Source organism: Parasteatoda tepidariorum, chromosome 8 (assembly GCF_982258835.1).
Source record: "Parasteatoda tepidariorum strain Cologne lab strain chromosome 8, Ptep-v5.0, whole genome shotgun sequence".
Taxonomy (NCBI): domain Eukaryota; kingdom Metazoa; phylum Arthropoda; class Arachnida; order Araneae; family Theridiidae; genus Parasteatoda; species Parasteatoda tepidariorum.
In genome coordinates, this window is record NC_141762.1 from 40692197 (window position 1) to 40717523 (window position 25327).

Below are 25327 nucleotides of genomic sequence, written 5' to 3' on the forward strand. Positions count from 1 at the left end.
TTCTGTTTTCCTTAATATGCTCGAATATTTCTTAAACAATTTAATAATGGTGCAATTAGTCAAAAAGAATTAATCTCAATATGGAGTTGCATGAAGTTTAGTCTATTACACCTCAAAGAAAGCGTAATATATATTATTATCTAGACACAAGATGCAAACCCCCAGAAAATTCGATCAATATTTCAAAAACTCAGTACAGAGCTCTTTTTTCCTCTCACAAAATAACAAAAATTTTAGATTAAAAACCGTTATTAAAATAAAGCTCTTACTGTCCCCCAATTCAAATTTTTAATGAATGGAAAAGAATTTTTCAATCGCGGCATCTATCATTAAATGTACTTAATTTAGTCTTCAAAAATTGCATTTTCAACCTAATTGGTGCACGACAACTGAGATCTTCTTTAATAATTGCATGTGCAATTGGATCAAACATTCTAGAAGAAATTATTTTCTCTTCTCAGCATATATGAGAAATTTAATGAAGAGATGAAGCGAAGATAATGATGAAATGTTTGTATCCCAGTGCTGTGGCGTTTAATCAGAATGTTTTTGTAGGCGCATTATTTAAAAATGCACTATAACTTGTATATTTGATAAGCTTATAAGATCAAAGATTAAATGCGTCATTAAATTATGATACAATATCTTGTCAAAATAAATTCCTTCAACTTAAATAAAAATATTCAAATGAAGTAAATGCTACCTTAAAGTTAGTTTTTGTAGGGAAAAAAAGGGCTGTTCGAAGAAATATTTTTAAACAACAATTTCTTGAAAAATTGTGAAAAAAAGTTTAACCTATTTAAAGATAGATACGTCACTTAATTTTTAAAATATATGTATATAAGTTAAGCAAAGGAGTAGAGATTTTATGCTTTTAAAACTTCATTCAAACTTATCGCACTGAAAGAAATCGATTCAGTCAACCTTTCTTTTTGGTGACCATGTGTAGATGTGAGATATCCAATTAGATATGGATAATCTAATAATCCCATTATTCAATGTAAATTTGAATTCTAATTTTTGAAACCGATTGCAATGTGTGAAGGAATAGTACATAGGCAAGGGCAGTCGCTCTTTAAACGAAGTTCTCCGCTTCGATTTCTGGCTATGACTGATTACTTATTATAACTCATACACATTTTATTTAACGATTAGATGTGTTAATCAACATGTTGCATCCTGAATTAAGTGAGACAGTAATTTTCCTCTATTTGACGAAATTTTGCCTGAGAGTTTTCCCAGTAAACAATTTTGTCAATAACGGAGAAAAATACGTAAAGTTTGAGTTTGTAGCCTTATTGAGCATCTTAGCTTTATAATCAATACACATTCGTTTTGAATATCAATGAGAAAATGACAATAGGTAGATAATATGTTTTTCATGGCTTAGTTAAATTGCACCTTCTAAGAAACGTTTTAAAACAAACAAATTACGCAATATAAGTCACGTAATATTTAAACCTATTCCGGCAAAGTGTTTTACACGTCTGTATTTAAATGTTATTCCTCATCAAAAATACAAATATAGCTAACTCCTAAGGGTTATGAAAATATTTAAGGCAAAAGGAAGGAAAATATTTTCTCTAGCTTTGATTAAAGTGCGTTTATATATATTAATTCATAATATAAATAAGCTTTTCCTTCCATATCCAAACAGTTAGGTGAGAAAGAACAGAAAGTAGTAAAGATCATAAAAGCAAAACAAGTGTGTCCTCTGATAACAATAAGTCTTTGTGTTATTGCTTTCAGGGATAGGAAATATTTTTTGCACCTTATTGATATCTATAAAAACAGACATTATCAGAGTTTCCTGAAGCGATTATGTGGTATAGAATGGCTTGTTCTTATTTTACTACTTTGAAGAAATAATATTTATTGGAAGATCTAAAAAAACTATGAGCGTTTAAATGCTATTTTATTGAAATATACTCGTAATATCACGAAAAAAAATGACATTCCACAATACAAAATATCCCATTTATGTTCCAGATTGTTTCTTAAATGACTGTTAGTATAAGAAAAATCCTAAAATGGCCAAACAGTATATCCCAAATAAAAATTTATATTTTTTTCACTCTGTTGAAAACGCAGCTTGTGCCATTTCTTCATTTACCGAAAAAAAGTTAAAATAAACGTAACTCTCCAAGCATTTTTTTTATATAAATGTTTTCCATTAGATAGAAAATGAACAAAAATTTAATTTTGTCTACTTTGTGTAAAAATTGAGATTTTTCCTTCAAAATTTGTCTATTTTTTTAATAAAATTCCCAGTTTTTAGTTTAATCACCACGTAAGAGATTAATAACAGTATTTATATTTTCTTTAACAAATACTGTATGCCTCAGAGCAAGATGTATTTAAAACATAAATATGAATATGCATAACCAAATTTTTTCGGCGAATATTAATATAATACTGGACTTTGTAAAAATTCATTAATAAAATAATTTATTTATGCATAATGTTTGAATAAATTAATAAATTAATACACTAAATTGCAAATATTTTTCAAGTGTGTAAAAGCAAAATCAGAATTGCAGAAAGAAAAAAAAGACAATTAGATTCTGTTAATCGAAAACATGTGCAGATATATCTGCGCATTTTTTTTAAATAAATAAATAAAAAGACAATAAAATTCCAAAAGCTTAAAAAGAAAAAGTTTCATGAATATTTGCATTAATTATTTGAGAAAAATAAACTGATTCTAAAAACTGATCGCAAAATATTTATAAATTGTAGTTATAAACTCATTAAAATTACTTTTGGATTTTTACATAAAAGAATAGAACAGAGATTTCATAATTTCTAGTTTCTTACTTACACAAATTTAACAACTGAAAATATTCAAGTTTCTTCTTAAATATTGTTTGAAAACAATAGAAATAGTATCTTCTTTTAAAATAAATATATAACTTCAGTCATGGTGAATTAAAATCGGTCTATTTTCGAAAGTTATGAAGAAACTTTAGTGAAATATTTTAATCTGCAATTTTTTTCAAGTTGTCAATATTTCGATTTTTTTTTGTTTTTTTCTTTTTTTGCAAAACGCAATGACTGAAAATATTTATACTAGTTTTAAGCCGATTAAATTTTTCAGATAAAAACCTCACTTTAAAATATTTATTTCATTCAATACATACTTCAAGATGAAATCATTATTTAAATTGACATCGTGCTAAGATAAATGAATAGAACATAGAACTATTATGCTCTTATTTATTTAGAAAATGTAATCCTTTTGTGAAAAACCATCCACCACAAAACCATAAACTTTTGAATAAAATCATTGAAGTGTAAAAGTAAAAAAGCAAAGTATTTATTTAAAAACGCTCCAAATCTCAATCCTAAGTGACTATTCTATAAAGTGCGGCTTTTAGACCAATAAAATTTGCCATTAGTAGCAAAACTTTTCGAAAGTAGCGAAGAAGCGAAACTTCACAAAAGAAGATATTAGAAGGTATTATAACTTACTTAATTTTGTGAAGTAAAAGCACCATCGAGTTGCTATTTGTTTACAAATGTGGGAAACAGGGTTTTGGAGAGAAAAACCAATTATGGTAACATTTAGATAAATCTAATAAGCTTTTGAGGTACGTTTTCTCCGTGACTTTTCAAAATTTTCTCCTCTTGCTTTTAAGTCTGTAAGTGGAATTACTTTTTTTTTGTCGACTACACTTCAGTAAAAGATGTTTTTAAAGGCTTTTAAGCAACTCTGTAGATTTGTGGAGTGCTTTTTCAGAATTGTAAGAATCTTGAAAAAAAAATTCTTTTTGAATCATATAAAAGACTGCTCAGGAGTTAAGAACAAAGTAGTATAAAGTACTCGTCTTAAAAATTATCTATTATTTATAGGCTTAAGAACAATACAATAACCTTTTAACATTTTGCTTTTTAAGCTAAAAATAAAATTGTTTGTGTTTAATTTTTTTTCAAAAAGTGCTTTATTCTAAAATTCTTTTTATACAATAGTTAATTGAATTAAATTTATACAATAATTTAATTGCCTTTAAATGAATTTCACTCACAAGAAGTGGGATAAAAAATTCTTTTTAAAACAGGCAATGAAAATAACGCTGTAAATTAATTTAATTCATTTTAGAAAAAAAAAAGTTATGAAATAAACAAAACACTGAATTTTCTAAAACAATAAAATAGCAAAGAAATAATGGACGTCATTTTTCAAATTGAAAAAAGAATATCATTAATAATAAATTTCTATAATTGGTTGCTTACATTTAAAATAAAATAATAGCCAATGAAAATTATTCGAAATAAGTAAGCCAGACGTCGAAAATTCTTGGTCTATATCCTGTTAAAAATAGCAGTTATAGCTTAATTTTATAGCATGTAGAAATATCTTTTTGATCTGAAAAATAAATATATAAATATTTTAATAACACAACTTGAACACAATAACACAATCTGAACCTTTTTAATATCCATCTTTCTTATTAACTCGGAATAGGTTATCATTTGCATTTTCCGTCTTCTTATCTAAAATTATTAATTTTTCTCAAAAGCAAAAAAGAGAAACTCAAATAACAAAATCATAACATTAGTAAAAATGAAGCTCTCGTGAAAAATTCATCAGTACAAAATAGCATTTAATTTAAGAGAAAAACAACATATTTTTGTGCGCAGGAAAAAGCAGCAAATTTTTACAAAATTTTACACGGAAAAAATATTCTGGCAAAATTACCGTAATGTATAGCAATAATATTTCTGGTAAAAAAAAAATTCTGGTTAATGAAACTAAAATATGCGGTATTTAAACAATTCGATTGTTACATTTTCTAAATTTACTGCAATAAATTCTGTTTTACAATTCCGGTTTACTATAAATTCTGGTTTTCAAAATTATAATTCTAATTATAATATATTTAGTCAAAAATACAAGTTGCTTTAACCGTATCAATGATTTTTATGCCGTGCTCTAAGATATCATGATAAAATTACCAAATTTCATCACACCGTATAAAACCACATTTTGTTGTTAATTTAACCAAAACCATTAACACCGGTGAAATTTACCGTTCTTTATGGAGAATCAATGGAGCCAGAAAGAGAGTAAAGATTTCCATATTCTTGTAGTTTTGACCATACTTTTCTTCTCATTGCACATTTATTACTAATCGCGTTACTTTTTGACAGTTGATATCAATATTCTAATATCTTTACGCAAAGCAGAAACTAAAAATAAAGCTAAAAATAGATAAGTATTACATTTTTAAAGGCATGTCTACTAATTTGTGCCTTTGCACTCAAATAAAACAAACGTTCGTTCTACCTAACAACATTAAATTCCAAGCGACAACGTTTGGAATAAAACACTACAATCGACCTTCTTTCATTAAGCAAATAAAGGTTATAAATGTTGGTAAACAAAAGGTAGGAAAACGGTCGCTATCTCTGAACAACAACAAAAAACACGGTAATTAAAAAGCATAAGCAGATCCTTGGATCATAAATATTAAAAAGATACGCTTTCGAGCCTTCACAAAGCATTAATGAATTAATATGTTCTCGTCAATGTCTTAAGCTGTGGTATCAACAAAAACACGTCACCTTCGAAAATTACCTCATTTATCTAAAGTTGCAGCAGCGCCAGGGCGTTGCAATTCCCTTCATTTTAGTCTTTTGTGTCCATTGTTTGTTCCGGAGTTAGGTAAAGTCAACAGTGTCGTTGCAGACTAAACAAAGACGTGTCCCACGCAGAAAAAAGGAAAATCTTGAGATAATGTAGTTAAGACCCCTAATGAAAAATTGGATAACCTTAATGTTCAAATAACCGTTTTCATTAGAAAGGAGGCTTGTAAACACGTTTTTATGTTGGCATCGATTTTAGATTAAGGATATCCAGCATTACACTCAGCCTTGAAAATGCTAACTTGCCAAACACTTAGATCGTCGCCAAGGTAACGCGCTGTTAAGTTCTTACTAATTTTATGGTGTTAAGTGTTTTTAACCGAATCTTAATAAGCAACTGCCATATTTCTTGGTTTTTTCAAGTGATTTAAAACACGGAATAGGATTTTAAATAATAATAATGATAATTAAGCTTGCTTTCTGTTGTAATTGGGCACTTACAACTCGAGAAGAAGTGGCCAAACCAGATGATTTAAATAAGACTTAAATTGATAACTGTAAACAACGTCACGCGTGTGTGTCGAAACTGATTGGCTTCTGAATCGACAAAACGCCACGATTTATCTACGATGACATCACTTACAGTTATCCAATTAGTCTAAACAACTTTCAAGGAAGCAATAAAAAATATTTGCTATTTTAAAAAATAAAAGCGCAATATTAATGGCTCATAATTGATGAGAGACTTCTTATATCCAGTTTACAATCAACCTGTCCACACAGCCTTCCTATTGACAAATATTTAAGTTCAATCCCATAAAATTCATCCAGTTATCGTGAAATACTAAACACTACTCAAGTGACTGCCGAATCAACTATCTCAGCAAGCTTGTCCTCCGATGAAACATTTTGGCTCTATTTGCAAATTTATAAACTGCAAAGGAGAACCACTAAACTTGCCTTGATAAACCAATGACAGCAGTATTCTATTTCATCTACAACATGGTATGATTCAAAAATCGTTTAAACTACAATACATAATGTTAAGTTCAGTAATTCCAAACTTTATTAACTAATTTCTTCCATTAATTTTTAAGTTTAAACACAACTCAGAAAACAATGCAACTTCCGAATGAGTTATCAGGGCAAAATTGCCTTCTAAGAAAACATTTTGCTTCCTGTTTGCGTTGTGGGTTAAGGAAAACCCCAAAACTTACCCAGATAGCTCAATAGCAATGATACATTGCATAGTTAGCAACACGGTACCATGCGTCAACAAATATGTTTCAAACTACACACAACGTTATTTTTAGTTAACACAAATTTTTTACCTAGAATTTGTATCTGTTATCATTCAGTTTCACTAAAAACTCAGATGGGAAGACTACACCAGTGAAAAAATAAATAGATAAAAAAAAAAACACTTTTGCTTTTTTTTCTCCGTACGTAGAAAGGAAAAAACAAGACCTAGCAATGGTCCAATGACAATGGAGCTATAATTTAATTACAACATGTAAGTCAAATAATATCATTCAAATTATAATATTTAATTTCACATTAAATTTCAAAATTTACTAACTTAAATCCACACGGTAAAAAAATTTCACGTAAAATTTGCTTACTCTATGGAAACGACTTTTCTAGTACAAAAAAACTAATCCTAATTCTGATGGTTAATTAAACCAAAATATACGTTTTTTAAATCATTCATTAGATAATTTTTCCATTCATATAGTAATGATATACCGCAATTTCTGGTTTTTAAAATTTGAGTTCCAATTGCCACACGTTTAATGAAAAATACAAAACTGAAAAGTAAACTTAATAGAATAAATGGTTTTCATGCCATGCTCTAAGATATCATGGTAAAATTACCTAATTTTACCACAGCTACCAAATTTTAGCACCCATTATAAAACTATATTTTTCTGCTAATTTTACTCTTATCATTACCAAAGCTATTCGGTAAAAATTACCGTGTTTTTTGGTTTTCCCATAGAGCCAGAAACAGTAAATTTTACCATATTCTATTAGCTTTGACCATGCTTCTTTTCTCAGTGGATATCCATCGTCGATTTAACCGCAAATAAATTACTCAACAACTCAGAACACAAAATCAGACAAAATTAAGATCTAAACGCAACTCAAAATGCAAGGTAACTCCGTTATCAATTATGACACCAAACGGATAAAACGTTTTAGCTTGCAATTAAACTGTAATTCGTGTGAAACTGGATAACATGCGTTAACTAATATCATTCAAATTACAATGAAAAATTTCAAGTTCAGTAGTTTCAAAATAAATCAACTGTATTGCATCAAAAGAAAATTTTACATGCTTTCTTGTTACGATGGTTGTTTCGATTTCTCTCAACTGCTTGAAAATATCTACACACTTAACAAGATACTATATTTTACAACAGCGTAATTAATAAATATAAAGCTCTGCATTCAATAAAAAGAATTATTTACTCATTTCACATACAAATATGCAACGTAACTAACTATCTCAAATTGCTTAACAATATAAAGTAAAAGAGTACTTTACTATTTAGTTATTCTAATTTCAAAATAATCGCATTCTCATAGAGTGATAAACGATAATTGCACGTAAAAGTTCTTCAGCAACAGAGATATTCGTAAATTGTTCTATAACTATTAAAATTAAATATACTTATTGTAAACTAAATGATATTCAGCCGCGAGGAACAAAACTTCTAATTCAGATTTAACTATTAAATGTGTTTTCATCATAATTACTTTCACTAAAGAAAACAAATAAAAGCTTTAATGTGAAATATCTGTAAAATTTTTAATCAATTCGCGTAACTACATTAACTAAAATATGCATAATTTTGATATGTTTAAATAAAAGACTTTAAGTACATTCGAAAGGTAAAATTAATTTGCATTTAATGTTTAGTATTACTGCACAGTAAAGGAACAGTTAAGTCTAATTACATTTAGTTTACGCTCAAAATTGCATGAATCATTTAAGCTTCTTTGTATAATAACCAACTAATCTATATACATGCGAACAATATCATTGAATCTATTCATTACTATACCGGATAATTGTAAATATTTCTGTACTTTAAACGAATATAAAATGTCAAAAAATTTCAAATGGAGGTAGCTCATCAAAATGGAGATGAATTTTGTCTATAAATTAGCTTTTAAATTAAACATTCTATACTCGAATAGTTGTTTGAAAGCTTTAGGTAGAACGTCATTATTCCAAACAATATGCATGCCTAGGGTGATATCAATGCATTGTAGCAAACGGAATTAGGTAGCTGTTCTCTACAATACTTTTCCCAAGCAGAAATTGAGCTCTAAAGATGTTGACATACTAACTTAACACATGCAAATCGATTTATGTTATTGCAAAGTTAAATAAGAGTAGGTTGGTTGCTATTGATTTTCGATTATAAAAGGAAAGCGTAGGTAAAGAGTTCTAAAATAGGCTTAGGTTATTGAATGCTCAAAGTTGAGGCGTGTTCGAGTCACACAACACCGAGAAAAAGAAATTATAGTTATGTATGCAAATTGAAGCCGTCATTCTATAATTATTATGTTGCAGTTTTTGAAAAATATTAAAAAATATCATTGAAATATGTGGTGAACAAATACAGGGTTTCAAAATCTTATTACAATTGAGATCAAATATTTTTCGATTCAAATTATGACATTTTAAAGTTAACTGACGATTGAATGTAAATAAATTAACCTAAAATTTAAAAATTGTGGATAAAATATTGTTTCGCACTTGTTTTTCACCCTAATCATAAACGGATTAAAACCGCCTGTTCCAATTCTAGTTTTTGCCATACAGTTTCGCTTAATAAGTTTAAGTTTTCTCAAATCATATTACGATCACTTTCGATTTTAATGTAAACGCCTTTTTAATGTAAACGTCTTTACATTAAAATGTGATTTTAATATTTAAAATTTTAAAGTAAAGACAGTTTCAAACTTTTATTTATAATATAATTCTAGAGCCTAGCCGCAGTGGCTCAGAGGACAGAACATTCACATCTCAAAGAGTTGGCCCTGGTTCAAATCTTGGCGATGACTTGTCAATACGAATTCTACACTCAGCAACTTCTACACGCACGCTTTTGTCTGCACCGAACACAGTGCTGACAAAAAAATCCATATCTGGTGTGGGAACAGGCTTACGTTGTAACTTTCAAAAAAAGTTTGTTCCCATATGCGAAAAATCTGCTGTGACTACAGTTTTATTTCGTAACTTTTGCTAAGTTGAATTTGTACGTTAAAAAACGGTTGTGACTTCAGTTTTCTTCGTGTTTTTTTACGAAGAAAATTTGTTCGTGTATTATTGAACAAGAACTTGCTATTTTCATTTTAATATGTACCTTATGAGGAAAAGACTTCTATTGCTCTATTTTATTGTTCTATTTTCTTGACAAGTTACCGCTTAGTATATGGATTTACTTCGAAGTTTCACGGTTTTGAACAACCCACCCAGTTGCCACATCAAAAACATAAATTTTACGAGATTTTTCCTCACACTATGTTATTCGTGCTTTTTGCATGCTGTTTCGCGTTATTCAGCTGTGACGCAGTTAAAATAATAATTTTTTTTTAATGCAACACTGGCGTTATTGCTGAAAACCACAACTCAACGCAGAAGAAACGAAAAATTTTAAATGTTTTTAAATTAACATTTTTTTGCATTTTCTAAATTATATCAGAGAGAAAAATTCACTTACGAGTCTTCAATATAGAACATATGACTATCTGATGCTAAGCACTTCCCTTTGAAAGAAAATATGTCTTTTTGTATCTTAATTGGAGGATGGACTCCTTTCTGGAACCAAGTTCCTGTCCACTTTGCTGGAAACTCACATCCCTTGGACGCTGGAAAAGAAAAGCAAATAAGTAAAGCATTTCGATTGTATTTAAAAAAAAGTATTCATTATGATCCATTCGCTTTAGGGTACAATGTTAGCATTTTCCTTCTAATATTATGGTAAAACAACCGGCAGTAGTCCGTCTATCAAATTAACCGCTAAGTTTACGGTAAAGAACTTTTTTACCTTTACAGTTCTGAAACCATTTTCAACTGGTATATTTAAAATACCATGAATACTGAACTGTGCGATTTTTTAACCATCTATCACTATCATGGTTTCAAAGCGGCAAAAGTTTGACTAATTATGAAAATTAATGAAATAAATTATGTTAAATTAATGAAATTTATTTAGCATTTTTATTAGTTAATAGGCAATGAAGTTAGCTCCTGCTTAAGTTGAGTTTTGTCAAGTGAACCGCAAAGTGAATGAATGTGGCTTAGTTAATTATCTGGTGGAGCCATCTATCGTGACGGTACATCAACATCTGTCATCACCATAGATGTCAACTCGTCATATCAACAATACACCACCATCGATCTAATAGATCGATGATGGTGCCATCAATCTATTAAATTTATTTTAAAAGCTTTTAATATATTCTTACACCGCTTGTAATATAATACTTATTTTTGCAATGGTTAATGAACAAAAGTTAAATCGAAAAATACGTAATGGAACATCATTACAACAAGAAAAATAAATAAATTTAAATTTATATAGAATAAAATTCATGCAAAAAATTCCTTTAAATTTATATAGTTTTTCATTCTTAAATATAAACAGAAAATTTCATGTAACTTTAAATACTTTTGATAATGAGTGAAACAAAACGTAGCCTCATTCAAATACAATGCTCGGAGTTCGTGGTAACAAAGTCGAATATTTTCCATTTTGTTTACAGTCAATACTTTTTCCAGAGTAAGCTTGTTAAGTCCAATAACAATTATTTTAAATAGCATGTGTTTCCGTAATGCGGATTCAAATACTGATTTTTTTTTCTATAAAACTGGAAATCCGGATACAAAATATCGTATTTCTTTTGCATATTACCTACAAACTACTCGTATCACCGTAACTAACCCTGAAAAGCAAACATTGTAAGGATATGAAGAAATTCTAATTGAAGACCCAAAAGCCTCCCTTCTTCTTATCTTAACTGAGAACTTTTTATTTAACCACTTTTTCCCCCGTTTCTTATAAAATTAATAATACCCTCTCCCGTTTTTAAGTCATTTTTAGGATTGTTAAAGAAATCAAATTTATGTCTTTTGAAGATTCTGTTATCTTCGATTGTCACTGGTTAATTTACCACGTTCCTTGTCTATATCGACCTTGACTATATCGAGCTAACAAAATGCACTATAAAATTTAGACTTGAAGAGCACCATCGATATATCCGTATTATTTCCTCCCAATGATGTATCTATATATATATTTCTCTTACACGGCACCAAAAAAAAGCTTCATTACAACTCCCCGAATGGCAACGTTAGAAAATCAACCAATGATTGCTGCTGAAAATGTCACATGGCAAATCTGGAAGAGGTGGCTCAACATATAGCGCTTTTAAAAACGGAAACAATAACCAGAGTGAGCATTATCAGGTTGTTCAATTCAGATTCATAGCCTTAAAACATGATAATATTTAATTTAAACTCAATTAGGAATTAATTAATTAATTAGAGTGAGAATGCTTTAAAAGGCCGCTGTTGAATTGATATTTTTCAACTGGGAGTTACCTAAACGTCTAAAAAACGTCTAAGTGTTTGTATTGAATGCGTTGAATTTTTTTATATTTCGCATTTATTTATGCATTGAATTTTCACGCTTTAAAATGCAGAATATTAGTGAAGCTGCTAGGGCTTTTAAACGTAAGGAAAGAGAACGTGTTCGAAGAGCCCAAGAAAGTGTTGAGGAATGTTATGAAAGACGTAGATTGCAGAGATCAAGTGCGATAATAAGTGTTCAAGATGTAACAGTAGATGTCGAAGAGTATAATATTGGCTCAATGACGGAACAATGTAGTTATTGTAATGCTTACTTCTGGGCCAAAGAAAGAAATTCTTCTGGCAAATCAATAATGCTGATCACCAAAAAATATTTCATTTGGTGATAAAACAAATTTTTGTGTTCTTGAAAATGAAAGACTTTTTGAGGGTTATTATCTCACAAATAAAAGTTAGGGTAAAGTTTATATTTTTAAATAAAAAAATTTTTTCTAAAACTTTCAGAATTTCTAGTATTAACTAATTTATTATAAACATTTAGTTGAATTTAGGCGCATAACTGCAATATTTGATAATTTATTTTGCTAATATGTTTCTCATTTAGCCAACGTTTTGATTTTTTCACCATGTACAATCTAGATAATATATTTTTTTAAAAGCTAATATACTTTTTTAAAAGCCAATAGGAACATCGATAGAATTCTTCTACATAAGTACAATACTATGTCTTTGATGATAATATACTATGTTTTTGTGCTAGAACATTGTGTTCATTGGCGAGCGAGCGCAGCGAGCCATGGTTCACGGCGTGAACCACATAGGATTGCGTAGCAATTCTTGGGGGTTGGCGAGCGTTAGCGAGCAGGGGGCGGAGCCTCCTAGTATGAAATATTAATATAAATTAGGAAAATTTGAAAAAGAAGTCAATATGAAGCAAATATTAATGTTGGGCAAAAATTCAATTTCGAAAGTACTAAAATTATTTTCACCCCTGTCACATCAGCTCATCTTGATGCCTTGGAATCTTGTTTTATTCGTAGAAATGCTAACTCGTAGAAATGTTAACGACATTAGTCTCTCACCAACTCTCCAGGGTGCGTGGAAATGCATTCACCCCATCCCGGCAATTAAGTTTTGTTATTATACGTACTAGGAAATAATGAATTCCACCATATCTTTTTAGATTTATGTACATTTCGAAACAGTTACTCCGAAATGCACTTATACACTTTTATTCTTTTAATTCTTTAGGGTCTTGAATACAACCACTGCAGAGATTTTTATCTGCATATTCTCTGGTTACTGTTGATATAAAAATTACAACGTTTCGAAAATACTTCAGTTATTAATTAAGACTTAGATGAAACAAATGTCAGAAAAAACACCATAAAGGGAATATAGTTTAAGATTTTCATGTTTTATTAAAATAGAAAAAAACGTTATTATAATAAAGAAAAGAAAATTTTAATAAAAAAAAGCGTTAATGTAAAAAAGAATAATTTAATTAAATTATTTTACGTTCTCCTCGAAATTATTTGGAGCTAGACTCAAATGATTGTTTTTATTTATATTTTAGAAATGCTTTTTGTATTAAACATACAAATAGGATAGAACAACTGTAAATCATTCTAATTATTTAGGGAATTAAACCATTTAATATATAATAATTAATCACGGTAAATCTTTTTTTTTTCCTTGATCAAGGCACGTTTTGTTTCTCCTTTCATAATTAATTTATGAAAAAGGAACATTTTTTTTCATTTGAAAATTCTGTTGTTTTTTAATCCTCCCTTTATGATAAATAAAGCAAGTTAGAGTGAAAAGATCGTTAAAAAGATTTATGAATTAGCATTCTTTTTAATCGTTCTACGTAAATAAAATCTCTCTCGCTCTTTTAACAATATATTAGCCCTCAGTTTTCATTTATGAGATTAAAAAAATACCAATTTAACTTAATTTTGCTCCGGTATTATTTTTTTTTATCTTGAATAACTTTCTATATATTTATTTCATTAATATTTTAATCTATTTTTAAAATTCCCATTCTCGCTTTCCCAGAGAAAAAAAAACAACAAAGTGATAGATCAAAAACAATGGAACCGAGAAATTTTTCTTTTCTGAAAATAAAATTCTCCCTTTTTTTAAAGTCCATTTCATTTTATTTTACTTTTTCTACAAAGCATTTCTTTTCTTTTATTCTAATCTAATAAAAAGGAAAGAGAAATAAATGTTTCCGACGTGATCTGGATAAAAAGAATATTGTGGAAAAGAAAAGACCACTACGCGAAAATTCCACACACGCGTAAACATACACATTGCGATTAAGTTAATCGTAATCGTCTGGTCCAAGTCAACCACTGAAGGACATCGACCTATTCTTTCGGGACAATGCGGATGATTTAATTCCTCTTTTTGTCTCTGGCAACAGTGAGTAATGGCACACCGCATTAACGCGGATCTGTAACTAATGTCAGATTCACCAGTGTTCTACTTGATTTAATGTTAGAATCATGCAATTTCTTTTTAATGCAACAACAAGCAATTATTTCTATTCCTGCGTTTCATGAATTTTATAAATTATGTATGGTAATCAATGTAATATATTATTCGAGTGTTAGATTACATAACTTTTAATCGCATATAGTTGAAAGTAAATTCAAAACTGTTAGAATTTCAATTATGAAATTAAGGCAAAATAGCCAGCAGCAAGACTGCCCATCCGATTAGTCATAAAGTTTATGGTTAGGAACATTTCCTTACCTTTACGGTTTTTAAATCGCTTTGCAACTGGTTCAACCACCATTAATAACAAAGTTAAATATCCGTGAATACAAAACTACATGGTTTTGTAACCAATTACAATTGGAATAGTTTCTAAACCATAAAAATAAAACTTAAACGGACACTAGAGCTCTATGGGTTCTGGGCCATTTATGCGTGAGCGATAGTTTCGTATTCTAATAGTTTAGGGTCACCGATTTAACAATGTAGGACACAGGAAACTTTTATGCATTGAATGAAAGGAAGAAATATTATGGTATTAACTATGGGATTCGAACCCCTGTTCAGCCAGCAGTGAGATTGACCGATTAGCTCCCGCTGAAACAGGATGTAGTGCGCAACTGCACGGAACAAAATGGCTTCATAACGTTGGCCTAGTTGGCGTGGATAGAGTTCTGGTTGTTAAACCATATTTGGTATAAACAATCAGGGAACATTTCTTCTCACACTTAACATTTTGAATATCATCTTATTTATGGTCATTTGACTGATTTGGTTGAATATGGTAAAATAACTATTATATAAATTGGTACTTAAGAATTTTTCTGAGAAATTTCTAACAGTGTATTTCATGCAACAAATGTTTTGAAATGTTTTCAGGAGAGGATAAGTCATACAGAACCAATAAAATTGTGTAAAAAAAATGTATGGAAAATTGAAGAACAAGAACTTACATTTTGTCTGTGTAAACAGTGTGTTTGTGTGCTTTAAACTTTACAGTATTAACATTATCAAGTTCATGGTTTCTGTATTGCTACTGAATTACTGGAAAATTACAGATATTCTAAGTAAGCTCACCACCTAAAGTATTAGTTGCCCTTAGAGAAATCAGGAAAATCATTATGAAATACAGTTGATATTTTGGGACTATAATTCTTAACATGGATTCAATCTTCTCATTGAGATAATCACTAATATGAACCAATATGTGAATGTTAGCAATTAGTATAATTGGATTTTTTTTCAGTCAACATCTTTATGAAAAACATCATGCTTATACCTTTATATTTCAAATTGACAAAAGAAAAGTTCCTCGGTTTTTAAGAATACGTGGCTAGTTTAGGAAAATTCTGACAATCTATTACATCTAGATTGGGTTGCAATATCATCTGATTTACTGAATCATCTGGGAGGTATATTGGAGCAGTGGGAATAACGTCAGAATCAGAGTTCCCACAATTTATGATATGCATAATTAAATCCTCAGCGAGTGGTTTAAATTGGCTGAGACGTACTTGTGAAACAATATAGAGTCACTTTCTAAAGAAGTAAAGTTATTTAGATGACTATCAAGCTCGCAGGTTAAGTTCAAAGTGATAAATTATGTCTTTGAAAATTTCACAATTTTTTTATTTATTCGTTGAGCTTACAAGCACACATTGAAAGACTTGCGAGCAAAATTTTAATGAAATATTGTACTTATATCATTTATATTTATCTACAAGTGTAATTTTATAGAGACCATTTTCCGATAATGTCAACTTAAATATCTGAAAGAGCCTTTCCTCGTCAAGAAGCATCATATTTTTTTACGTACAATGCGCGAAAAAAATTAACTATTTTGTATATCTTTTGATCCAATGATCAGATCTTCATGTTCTATGATTCAATCATGATGGTCCTAAAAAGTGACCTCAAATATGCTAATTAATAAATAGCGTACTTTCTCTCTCTTCTCTCTCTCTATCTATCTATCGATCGATCTATCTTTCTATCTATGTATCTATCTGAATAAACATGCCGTTCGTTGTCGGATTCGGATTTCTGACCTCAAAAATATAGGGGATAACCGCAATCTAAGAAATATGGTTTTACTTTTTGCTTATTTCGCCATATCTCAAGAACATTTCAAGCGAATTGAAAAATTTTCGTAAATAACTATAAAATTCGTTTATCCCAAGATGCAAAAAATAAATTTTTGTTAATATTTATAAATTTGTATTGTTTTTTTTAATGATAGTCGAAAAAAATTTTAGTTTTTAGGTATACAGTTTTTTACAAAGAATGTAAGTATACATGGCAAGCAGAATACAAATTTGCGCGAGGTCGATCGAATAGTTCCTGATCAATCAAATATTAAAAAAGTCATATATTTGAAATTTAACTTTTACATGTTCTTTCACTATCTTTGCTTATTTATCCCCTAACAATTTTTCATGCAGTACTTTTTTGAGTGGTAATAAGGCTTTTTTCTAAACAATAAAATTTTGGTTTAATAGTTTGCAAAGATGGTTTAAATAAATCCAAACTTGTAATTGGAGAACTTAATTCAAATCACATAGAATTTATGAATTCATTATTTTCATAAGTTTTTCTTTTAAGAAGAAATTCGAAAGCCCCATGCATCAGAATTCTATTCATCAAATATTACTTATTTTATTTCTCTTAAACTGTGATGAAACTAAACATTTTAAAGTTATTTCCATGAAATAAATTTTAACTATTCAACTAAAATATTTTACATATCTGACCTACACTTTGTAAAGCGTAAACTGCAAGGCAAAGTATAAACTTCTAACTAATATTTCTCATATTAAACTCAAAATATATTCGAGTGAAAGTTTTAACTTCCAACTTATTCTGTATCTCTTTAGACTTTCATATCTCAAAGATTTTCTAAACGACAACTTTTTAAGGGTTCAAAAATTATTACTATTCTAGGATCTTCAGCAGAAGCCTTAATATTCCAAAAAAAGAGATTTGGTATCTCTTTAACATGAATTTCGTCAAGAAATGTGTGCCCAGAGTAATTTTTGCACCAGGTCTGTTGCATTAGTTAACTTCCTAAACAGTTATTTTACACCAAAGACTTTCATGACGCCAACAACAAAGATAAAATGCTGGCGGAGGGAAAAAAGGAAGCGGTTATAATGGAAGCCCGCATTCTTTAATCGAAGTTTGTTACATAATGTACTCCACGGAGAAACTATGTCAAGAAACAATAGTGGCTTAAAAGATAAGAAAGATGTGGAATCAAAATACATTTTCGCGTGAGACTTGCTGGTTTCACTTTTTATTTTTCCTTTTACATGTAATGTTTGCGTTTTAGACATTCATTTTAAGTGTTTAAAATGAAGAGATGAAATGTTTCGTTTTTGTGTTATTAATTCTACGCATTGATTAAATAAAATGAAACTCTCTTGTTTTGATATATATATATATATATATATATATATATATATATATATATATATATATATATATATATATATATATATATATATATATATATATATATATATATATATATATATATATATATATATATATATATATATATATATATATTATATATATATATATATATATATATATATTTGAGTGCTACTCACACTATCGTATTGACATATTTTGCTTTGGCTATATTAATACAATGTTAAACAGCACTCTTTTTAGCGGATATAATCGTGTGGGCTGATGAAGAGATTATATCTTTTCTTTGTTTTGTTATATTCCGGTTTTTTTTCTTATGTATCAAAAATTATATTTTTTCAAAAATACTTTTGAAAAATATTTTTACTTACTTTCTTCTCTTGTCATTATTTTTTATTTTTTATTATTTTCCATATTTTCTCAATACTTTAGCTTATCCCTTAGGAAAATTTGCCATAGGTTTGCCATAAAAAAGGCCATAGGATATTCCTATGGGGTTTTGCCTACGGCAAAATTTTGCCATACACTTTTGCCATACATGTATGGCAAAATTTTGCCATAGGCAAAACCCCATAGGAATATCCTATGGCATTTTTTTATATGGCAAAATTTCGCCATACGTATATGGCAAAAGTGTATGGCAAAATTTTGCCATAGGCAAAACCCCATAGGAATATCCTATGGCATTTTTTTATATGGCAAAATTTTGCCATACGTATATGACAAAAGTGTATGGCAAAATTTTACCATAGGCATAACCCCATAGGAATATCCTATGGCATTTTTTTATATGGCAAATTTTTGCCATAAAACTAAGATGTGCTACAGCTTATGATGAAATATTTTTCCATAAGCTATGGTACACCTTTGCCATACAGCTGTGGCAAAATTTCTCGTTGATATTTTATCATACATCAAAAAATAGTTACTTACAAGAATCTTTCGCAATGCATATTAAAAATGCAAAACTTAATAATTGTAGAATAAATATATATCCAGAAAGCTTTTTTTTAAAAAAAATTTCTTTGATAAACTTCTCCTGTTTCACTTGCAGAACCCTTAGGAAAATTTGCCATAGGTTTGCCATAAAAAAATGCCATAGGATATTCCTATGGGGTTTTGCCTATGGTAAAATTTTGCCATATGTGTATGGCAAAATTTTTCCATACATGTATGGCAAAATTTTGCCATAGGCAAAACCCCATAGGAATATCCTATGGCATTTTTATACGGCATATTTTTGCCATACATGTGTGGCAAAATTTTGCCATACGTATATGGCAAAAGTGTATGGCAAAATTTTACCATAGGGAAAACTCCATAGGAATATCCTATGACATTTTTTTATATGCCATACGTATATGGCCAAAATTTACCATAGGCAAAACCCCATAGGAATATCCTATGGCATTTTTTATCTGGTAAATATTTGCCATACATGTATGGCAAAATTTTGCCATACGTATATGGCAAAATTTTACCATAGGCAAAACCCCATAGGAATATCCTATGGCAAATTTTTGCCATAAAACTAAGATGTGCCACATCTTATGAAGAAACATTTTTCCATAGGCTATGGTACACCTTTCCCATACAGCTATGGCAACATTTCTCGTTGATATTTTACCATACATCAAAAAATAATTACTTACAAGAATCTTTCGCAATGGATATTAAAAATGCAAAACTTAATAATTGTAGAATAAATATATATACGGAAAGCTTTTTTTTTTAAATTTCTTTGATAAACTTCCCCTGTTTTACTTGCAGAATCCTTTCTGAATGCTGTTCTTATTCAAATAAATTTTGAACAGTTGGTACTAACCGTTGGAAAATGGGTCCGGTGGTCGGAGCGAGTGGGGAAAATATTGGTTATGTTGATTAGGAACAAAATATATTGAGTACAATCAACCAATATTTTTTAAAGCTGAAAAAAAAAACAAGAAAATAGAAAGTGGGTCTGGAGGTCGGAGCGAGTATAAAAAAAGTTAGTTTGATTGATTGGTATCATAATTAATTAGATAAGCGTCAGATATTAGAGGAACCTTAAAGAAAGCGAAGTAAAATAATGGTCCGATGGTCGGAGCGAGTATGAAAATTTTTTAAATTTTGATACGTGATACTAAGCAAACTCATAAAATTTATGTTGAGTTGTGTTAAGCACAGTTAAAAAAGAGAACGCAATATAGAAACATTGGTAAATACGAAACATGTTTAAGACATGATTAAAATTGGAAAAATTAATAATTGCTATTGACAAATTGACACTTGGTCAGGGATAGTAAATAAAAATTAATTGGATATAGGAAATCGCTATGACGAAAAAGTTGTACACTTAAGGAAAGATTAAATTGTTAAAAGCGTTTTTGGTAACAGCAGCAGATGATATGGCCAGGGACTGTCCCATTGATGATATTGAAGCAAAATAATTGTCAACCAGTAATCCAGCAAATCTAGTTAAGTGATGACCCTAAGCTATGTATAAATATGTAACAGAACATTGTACAAGTATATGTGGATACTTTAGAAATATTAGTTGTAAGATAGTAAAACGCAGAGACATGATAAAGAACAATTTTATAGCAAGCAAAAATTAAACACAAAATAAAAATATAAAGCCCTAACATATGTAAGATAATGTAAAAATGCATTGCAAGAACCTAAGTGGAATTAAAATCAAAAACCAATGAGAATGTAAATACTGACTTTGATATTGATATATGAGATACCGATAATAAAAGTACCAGACAGCCGGAAATTAAAATCTTAATAAATTCAGATAGATAATCGCATAGGCGTTTGCAATAAAATGTTTTTGACCAAGAATGAGATCGGAAAAATATTAAAATAAGTAGCCAAAGTTAGCGAAAGATTCCACTTGTAGTGGCTGACGCGTTAATATGGCGGTCTGATACTGTAAGCCTAAATCAATGGAACATTGGATTTCAAACACTCAAAAATGGAAAAATTGGCCACCCGGAGGCCGGAAAAGACTCACCAGGAATGCCTTGTGGGTTTACATGTTGAATTTAATTAACTTCGGGGTGAAATAATGGATATTTATCTCTTTTAGAAGATGTTTTTGAGGACTCCATAGAAGTTGTTGTTTCGTTGGTGGAGATCTGGATCAGCTTTTCTCTATGGTATACTGCCATACAAATCCTTATGGTTACCATTAGTCTATGGTATACTGCCATACAAATCTTTATTTTAGCCATAGGCTTTTAGGGTTTTGCCATACAAATCTCTATGGTAACCATAGGCGTATGGTATCTTGCCATATAAATTTCTATGGTAGCCATAGGCTTATGGGGTTGTGCCATACAAATCTCTATGGTAGCCATAGGCTTATGGTGTTGTGCCATACAAATTTCTATGGTAGCCATTCTTTGCCATAGATTACCATAGGCTTCTCTATGGCAAATTTTCCTAAGGGAATCCTTTCTGAATGCTGTTATTATTCAAATAAATTTTAAATGGTTAGTACTAACCGTTAGAAAATGGGTCCGGCCGTCGGAGCGAGTGGGGAAAGTATTGGTTATGTTGATTAGGAACAAAATATATTGAGTACAGGCAACCAATATTTGCTAAAACTGTAAAAAACAAGAAAATAGAAGGTTAGTCTGGAGGTCGGAGCGAGTATAAAAAACGTTAATTTGATTGATTGGTATCATAATTAGTTAGATAAGCGTCAGATATTAGAGGAACCTAAAAGAAAGCAAATTTAAATAATGGTCCGATGGTCGGAGCGAGTATGAAATTTTTTAAAATTTTGATATGTGATACTAAGCTAAAAATTAAACAGACCACTAAAACACTAAAATACTATGAAAACTCAAAAGATAAAGAGTGGGGCCGGTGGTCGAAGCGAAATTAGTTTAAAATAGACCAAACGGGACAAAAGCCGAGTATGTAACCGTGCTACCAGTGGTGGCATGTGAACAAAATTTTATCTATGAAAAAGTTGTTATTAGACTATGAAAAGCTAAGAATGGAAAACAGGCTAAATTAGTTGATCCCCTACTAGTGAGGGATATAAAACTCAGAATATTTATGTTGAGTTGTGTTAAGCACAGTTAGAAAAGAGAACGCAATATAGAAACATTGGTAAATATAAAACATGTTTAAGACATGATTAAAATTGGTAAAATTAATAATTGCTATTGACAAATTGACACTTGGTCAGGGATAGTAAATAAAAATTATTTGGGTATAGGGCATCGCTATGACGAAAAAGTTGTAAACTTAAGGAACGATTAAATTGTTAAAAGCATTTTTGGTAACAGTAGCAGATGATATGGCCAGGGACTGTCCCGTTGATATATTGAAGCAAAATGATTTTCAACCAGTAATCCAGCAAATCTAGTTAGGTGATGACCCTAAGCTATGTATAAGTATGTAACAGAACATTGTACAAATATATGTGGATAGTTAAGAAATATTAGTTGTAAGATAGTAAAACACGGAGACATGATAAAAACAATTTAATGGCAAGCAAAAATTAAACACAAAATAAAAATATAAAGCCCTAACGTATGTAAGATAATGTAAAAAAGCATTGCAGGAACCTAAGTGGAATTAAAATCAAAAGCTAATGAGAATGTAAACACTGACTCTGACATTGATATATGACAGCAATAAAATGAAATTATCACCGAACAAGTTAAAAGAATTAAAAAATATTAATTATTGAAGAAATGATGATCTGGCTTAATCATAGCACTTAACCGCGTTTTTCATCATGAAGATAGTTTACAAATTGCTATGGGAATAGAACACCATTAATAATGGAAAAGTGATGTGACTTTTAAAATTTATATAAAATCAGAGAGAGGGGTTAAAATAAAAAGAAAGATGTCGTTTAATCAGAAACAGTTGGGGGAAAGAAATATAAAATATTTAGATAAAAATATAAATAGCAAGATATTAATTAAAGTGTACAAAGTCAACAAATGGCAAAATTTAACATAGTGAAAACCTATACCCAATCGCGACATATTTTAAAAAGATACAGATAATAAAAGTACCAGACTGCCGGAAATTAAAAACCTAATAAATTCAGAAAAATAATCGCATAGGCGTTTGCAATAAAATGTTTTTGACCAAGAATGAGATTGAAAAAATATTAAAATAAGTCGCCAAAGTTAGCGAAAGATTCCACTTGAAGTGGATGATACGTTAACATGGCGGTCTGATACTCTAAGCCTAAAAGAATGGAACATTGGATTTCAAACACTCAAAAATAGGAAAATTGGCCACCCGGAAGCCGGAAAAGACTCACCAGGAATGCGTTGAGGGATTACATGTTGAATTTAATTAACTTCGGGGTGAAATAATGGATATTTACTTCTTTTAGAAGATGTTTTTGAGCACTCCATAGAAGTTGTTGTTTCGTTGGTGGAGATCTAGATCAGCTTTTCTCTATGGTATACTGCCATACAAATCTTTAAGGTTACCATTGGTCTATGGTATACTGCCATACGAATTTCTGTGGTTGCCATAGGCCAATGGTGATGTGCCATACAAATCCTTATGGTTACCATTGGTCTATGGTATACTGCCATACAAATCTTTATGGTAGCCATAGGCTTTTGGGGTTTTGCCATACAAATCTCTATGGTAACCATAGGCGTATGGCATCTTGCCATACAAATTTCTATGGTAGCCATAGGTTGCCATAGATTACCATAGGCTTCTCTATGGCAAATTTTCCTAAGGGATATTATGAGTTCTATATACTTGCAGCTTATGCGCAGTTAATAAAACTTATTAATTTTCTTCGTTTTTCGTTTTGTTTTTATTGTGCTATGTTATAGTGATCATATTTAAAGCTGCTTTAGCGCTTGATATTATCTACTATTAACTTACTTTCGTTTTCTTTTTGTTTCCGTTTTTAGTTCGGTTTCGTTTTTATTGTGCTATTGTTCCTTTCGATTGGAAAAGAAAATTGGAAAAACAAAAACACATGTTTCTTGACTTCTCATAACGTCTTTTTTTTAATTAAAAATACGCAGTTTTTATGAATTAGATTGTGTAACTTTGCAATTGCACCTAAAACAAATTAAACAAATCTTAAAAATTATACCATTTAAAGTAACGCAAAGGAAATTGTGGTCAAAATGCTTTGCTTTTGTGCCATGAAATATTTTCATATTAATTATAACATAAGGGAAAAAACAAAGTTCAAAAATTTTATTTCTGCGCATTAAAAAAAATCTTGGTTAAAAACTACAGTAAAGGTATTTCGGTTAAAAACTACAGTATTTTTTAAAGACAAAAAATGCACTATTGATTTTTTTTTAATGTTAGACTACGTAATATTTAACATGATTACAAAAAATGAGGAGGTGAAAGTCGTGATTTCCTTGCGCAAAAATATTGAAATTTGCGCAAAAGTCCTCTAAATATTATTTCAATAAATATTTTTAAATAAAGTAATAATTAGGGGCTAAACCCTCTGTTTGCTACAGCTCATAAACGTATGATTGTTTGATTTTTTGCTAAATGTTCGCAATAAAAACTATAAATTTTCTTAGCCAGAATTTTCGGTAAACAGTCACCAAATGAACGAAAAATCTGCCAAATGAATGTTTTTAAAATACCATATGTTCCAGTTATATCACCAGAATTATGGGTTTTTTTACCAGAAATATCATTACGATACAGTATGGTAATTTTACCGAGATTTTTTTTCCAGAGTGCTAAATGGCTCTCGTTAACTCTCTATCCGAGGACAAATATAGATTAATAATCCTGCAATGTAATAATTTAGTTTAAATACTCTTAACAGTAAAAGTTAAATAGAGCAATGAAAATAATTATTTGATTGAAAATATCGAAAAGTGTAAGAGTAGATACTATAAACTAAATACAATTTTCTCGAAACGTAAATTTTGAAACAGTTTTTCTTTTCTTGTGTATTTCTGAGGTTGCTTTTATACCTATAAAGCTAAGTTTAAGCTAAATGTTAAAATAAGAAACGTTTATGTAGTTTTGATTAAGTCTCAAACAATAGCTCAAACAGTGCTTCTAAGTTATCCTCACACACAACAAGAATCGATGTATACTTTATCAACAATTCGAATAGTTCTAATCGCTGTAGGCGAGAAGTTACTATTGTTTGCATAGTGTCTAGCTGTTTAAACACCTTGTTTACGGCAGTTGATAATAATCCGAATGCTTAAGGGATCTAATTTAGCT

General features: G+C 29.7%; 1 protein-coding gene across 1 annotated transcript in view; it reads right to left on the minus strand.

The window, feature by feature from the left end:
* LOC107449819 (uncharacterized) overlaps positions 1-25327 on the minus strand; it is a 156536-nt gene that overhangs the window by 76914 nt on the left and 54295 nt on the right. Inside the window, exon 2 of the mRNA XM_021144720.4 lies at positions 10323-10470. Coding sequence (XP_021000379.3) covers positions 10323-10470 — 148 coding nt within the window. The remainder of the gene's footprint in view (positions 1-10322; positions 10471-25327) is intronic.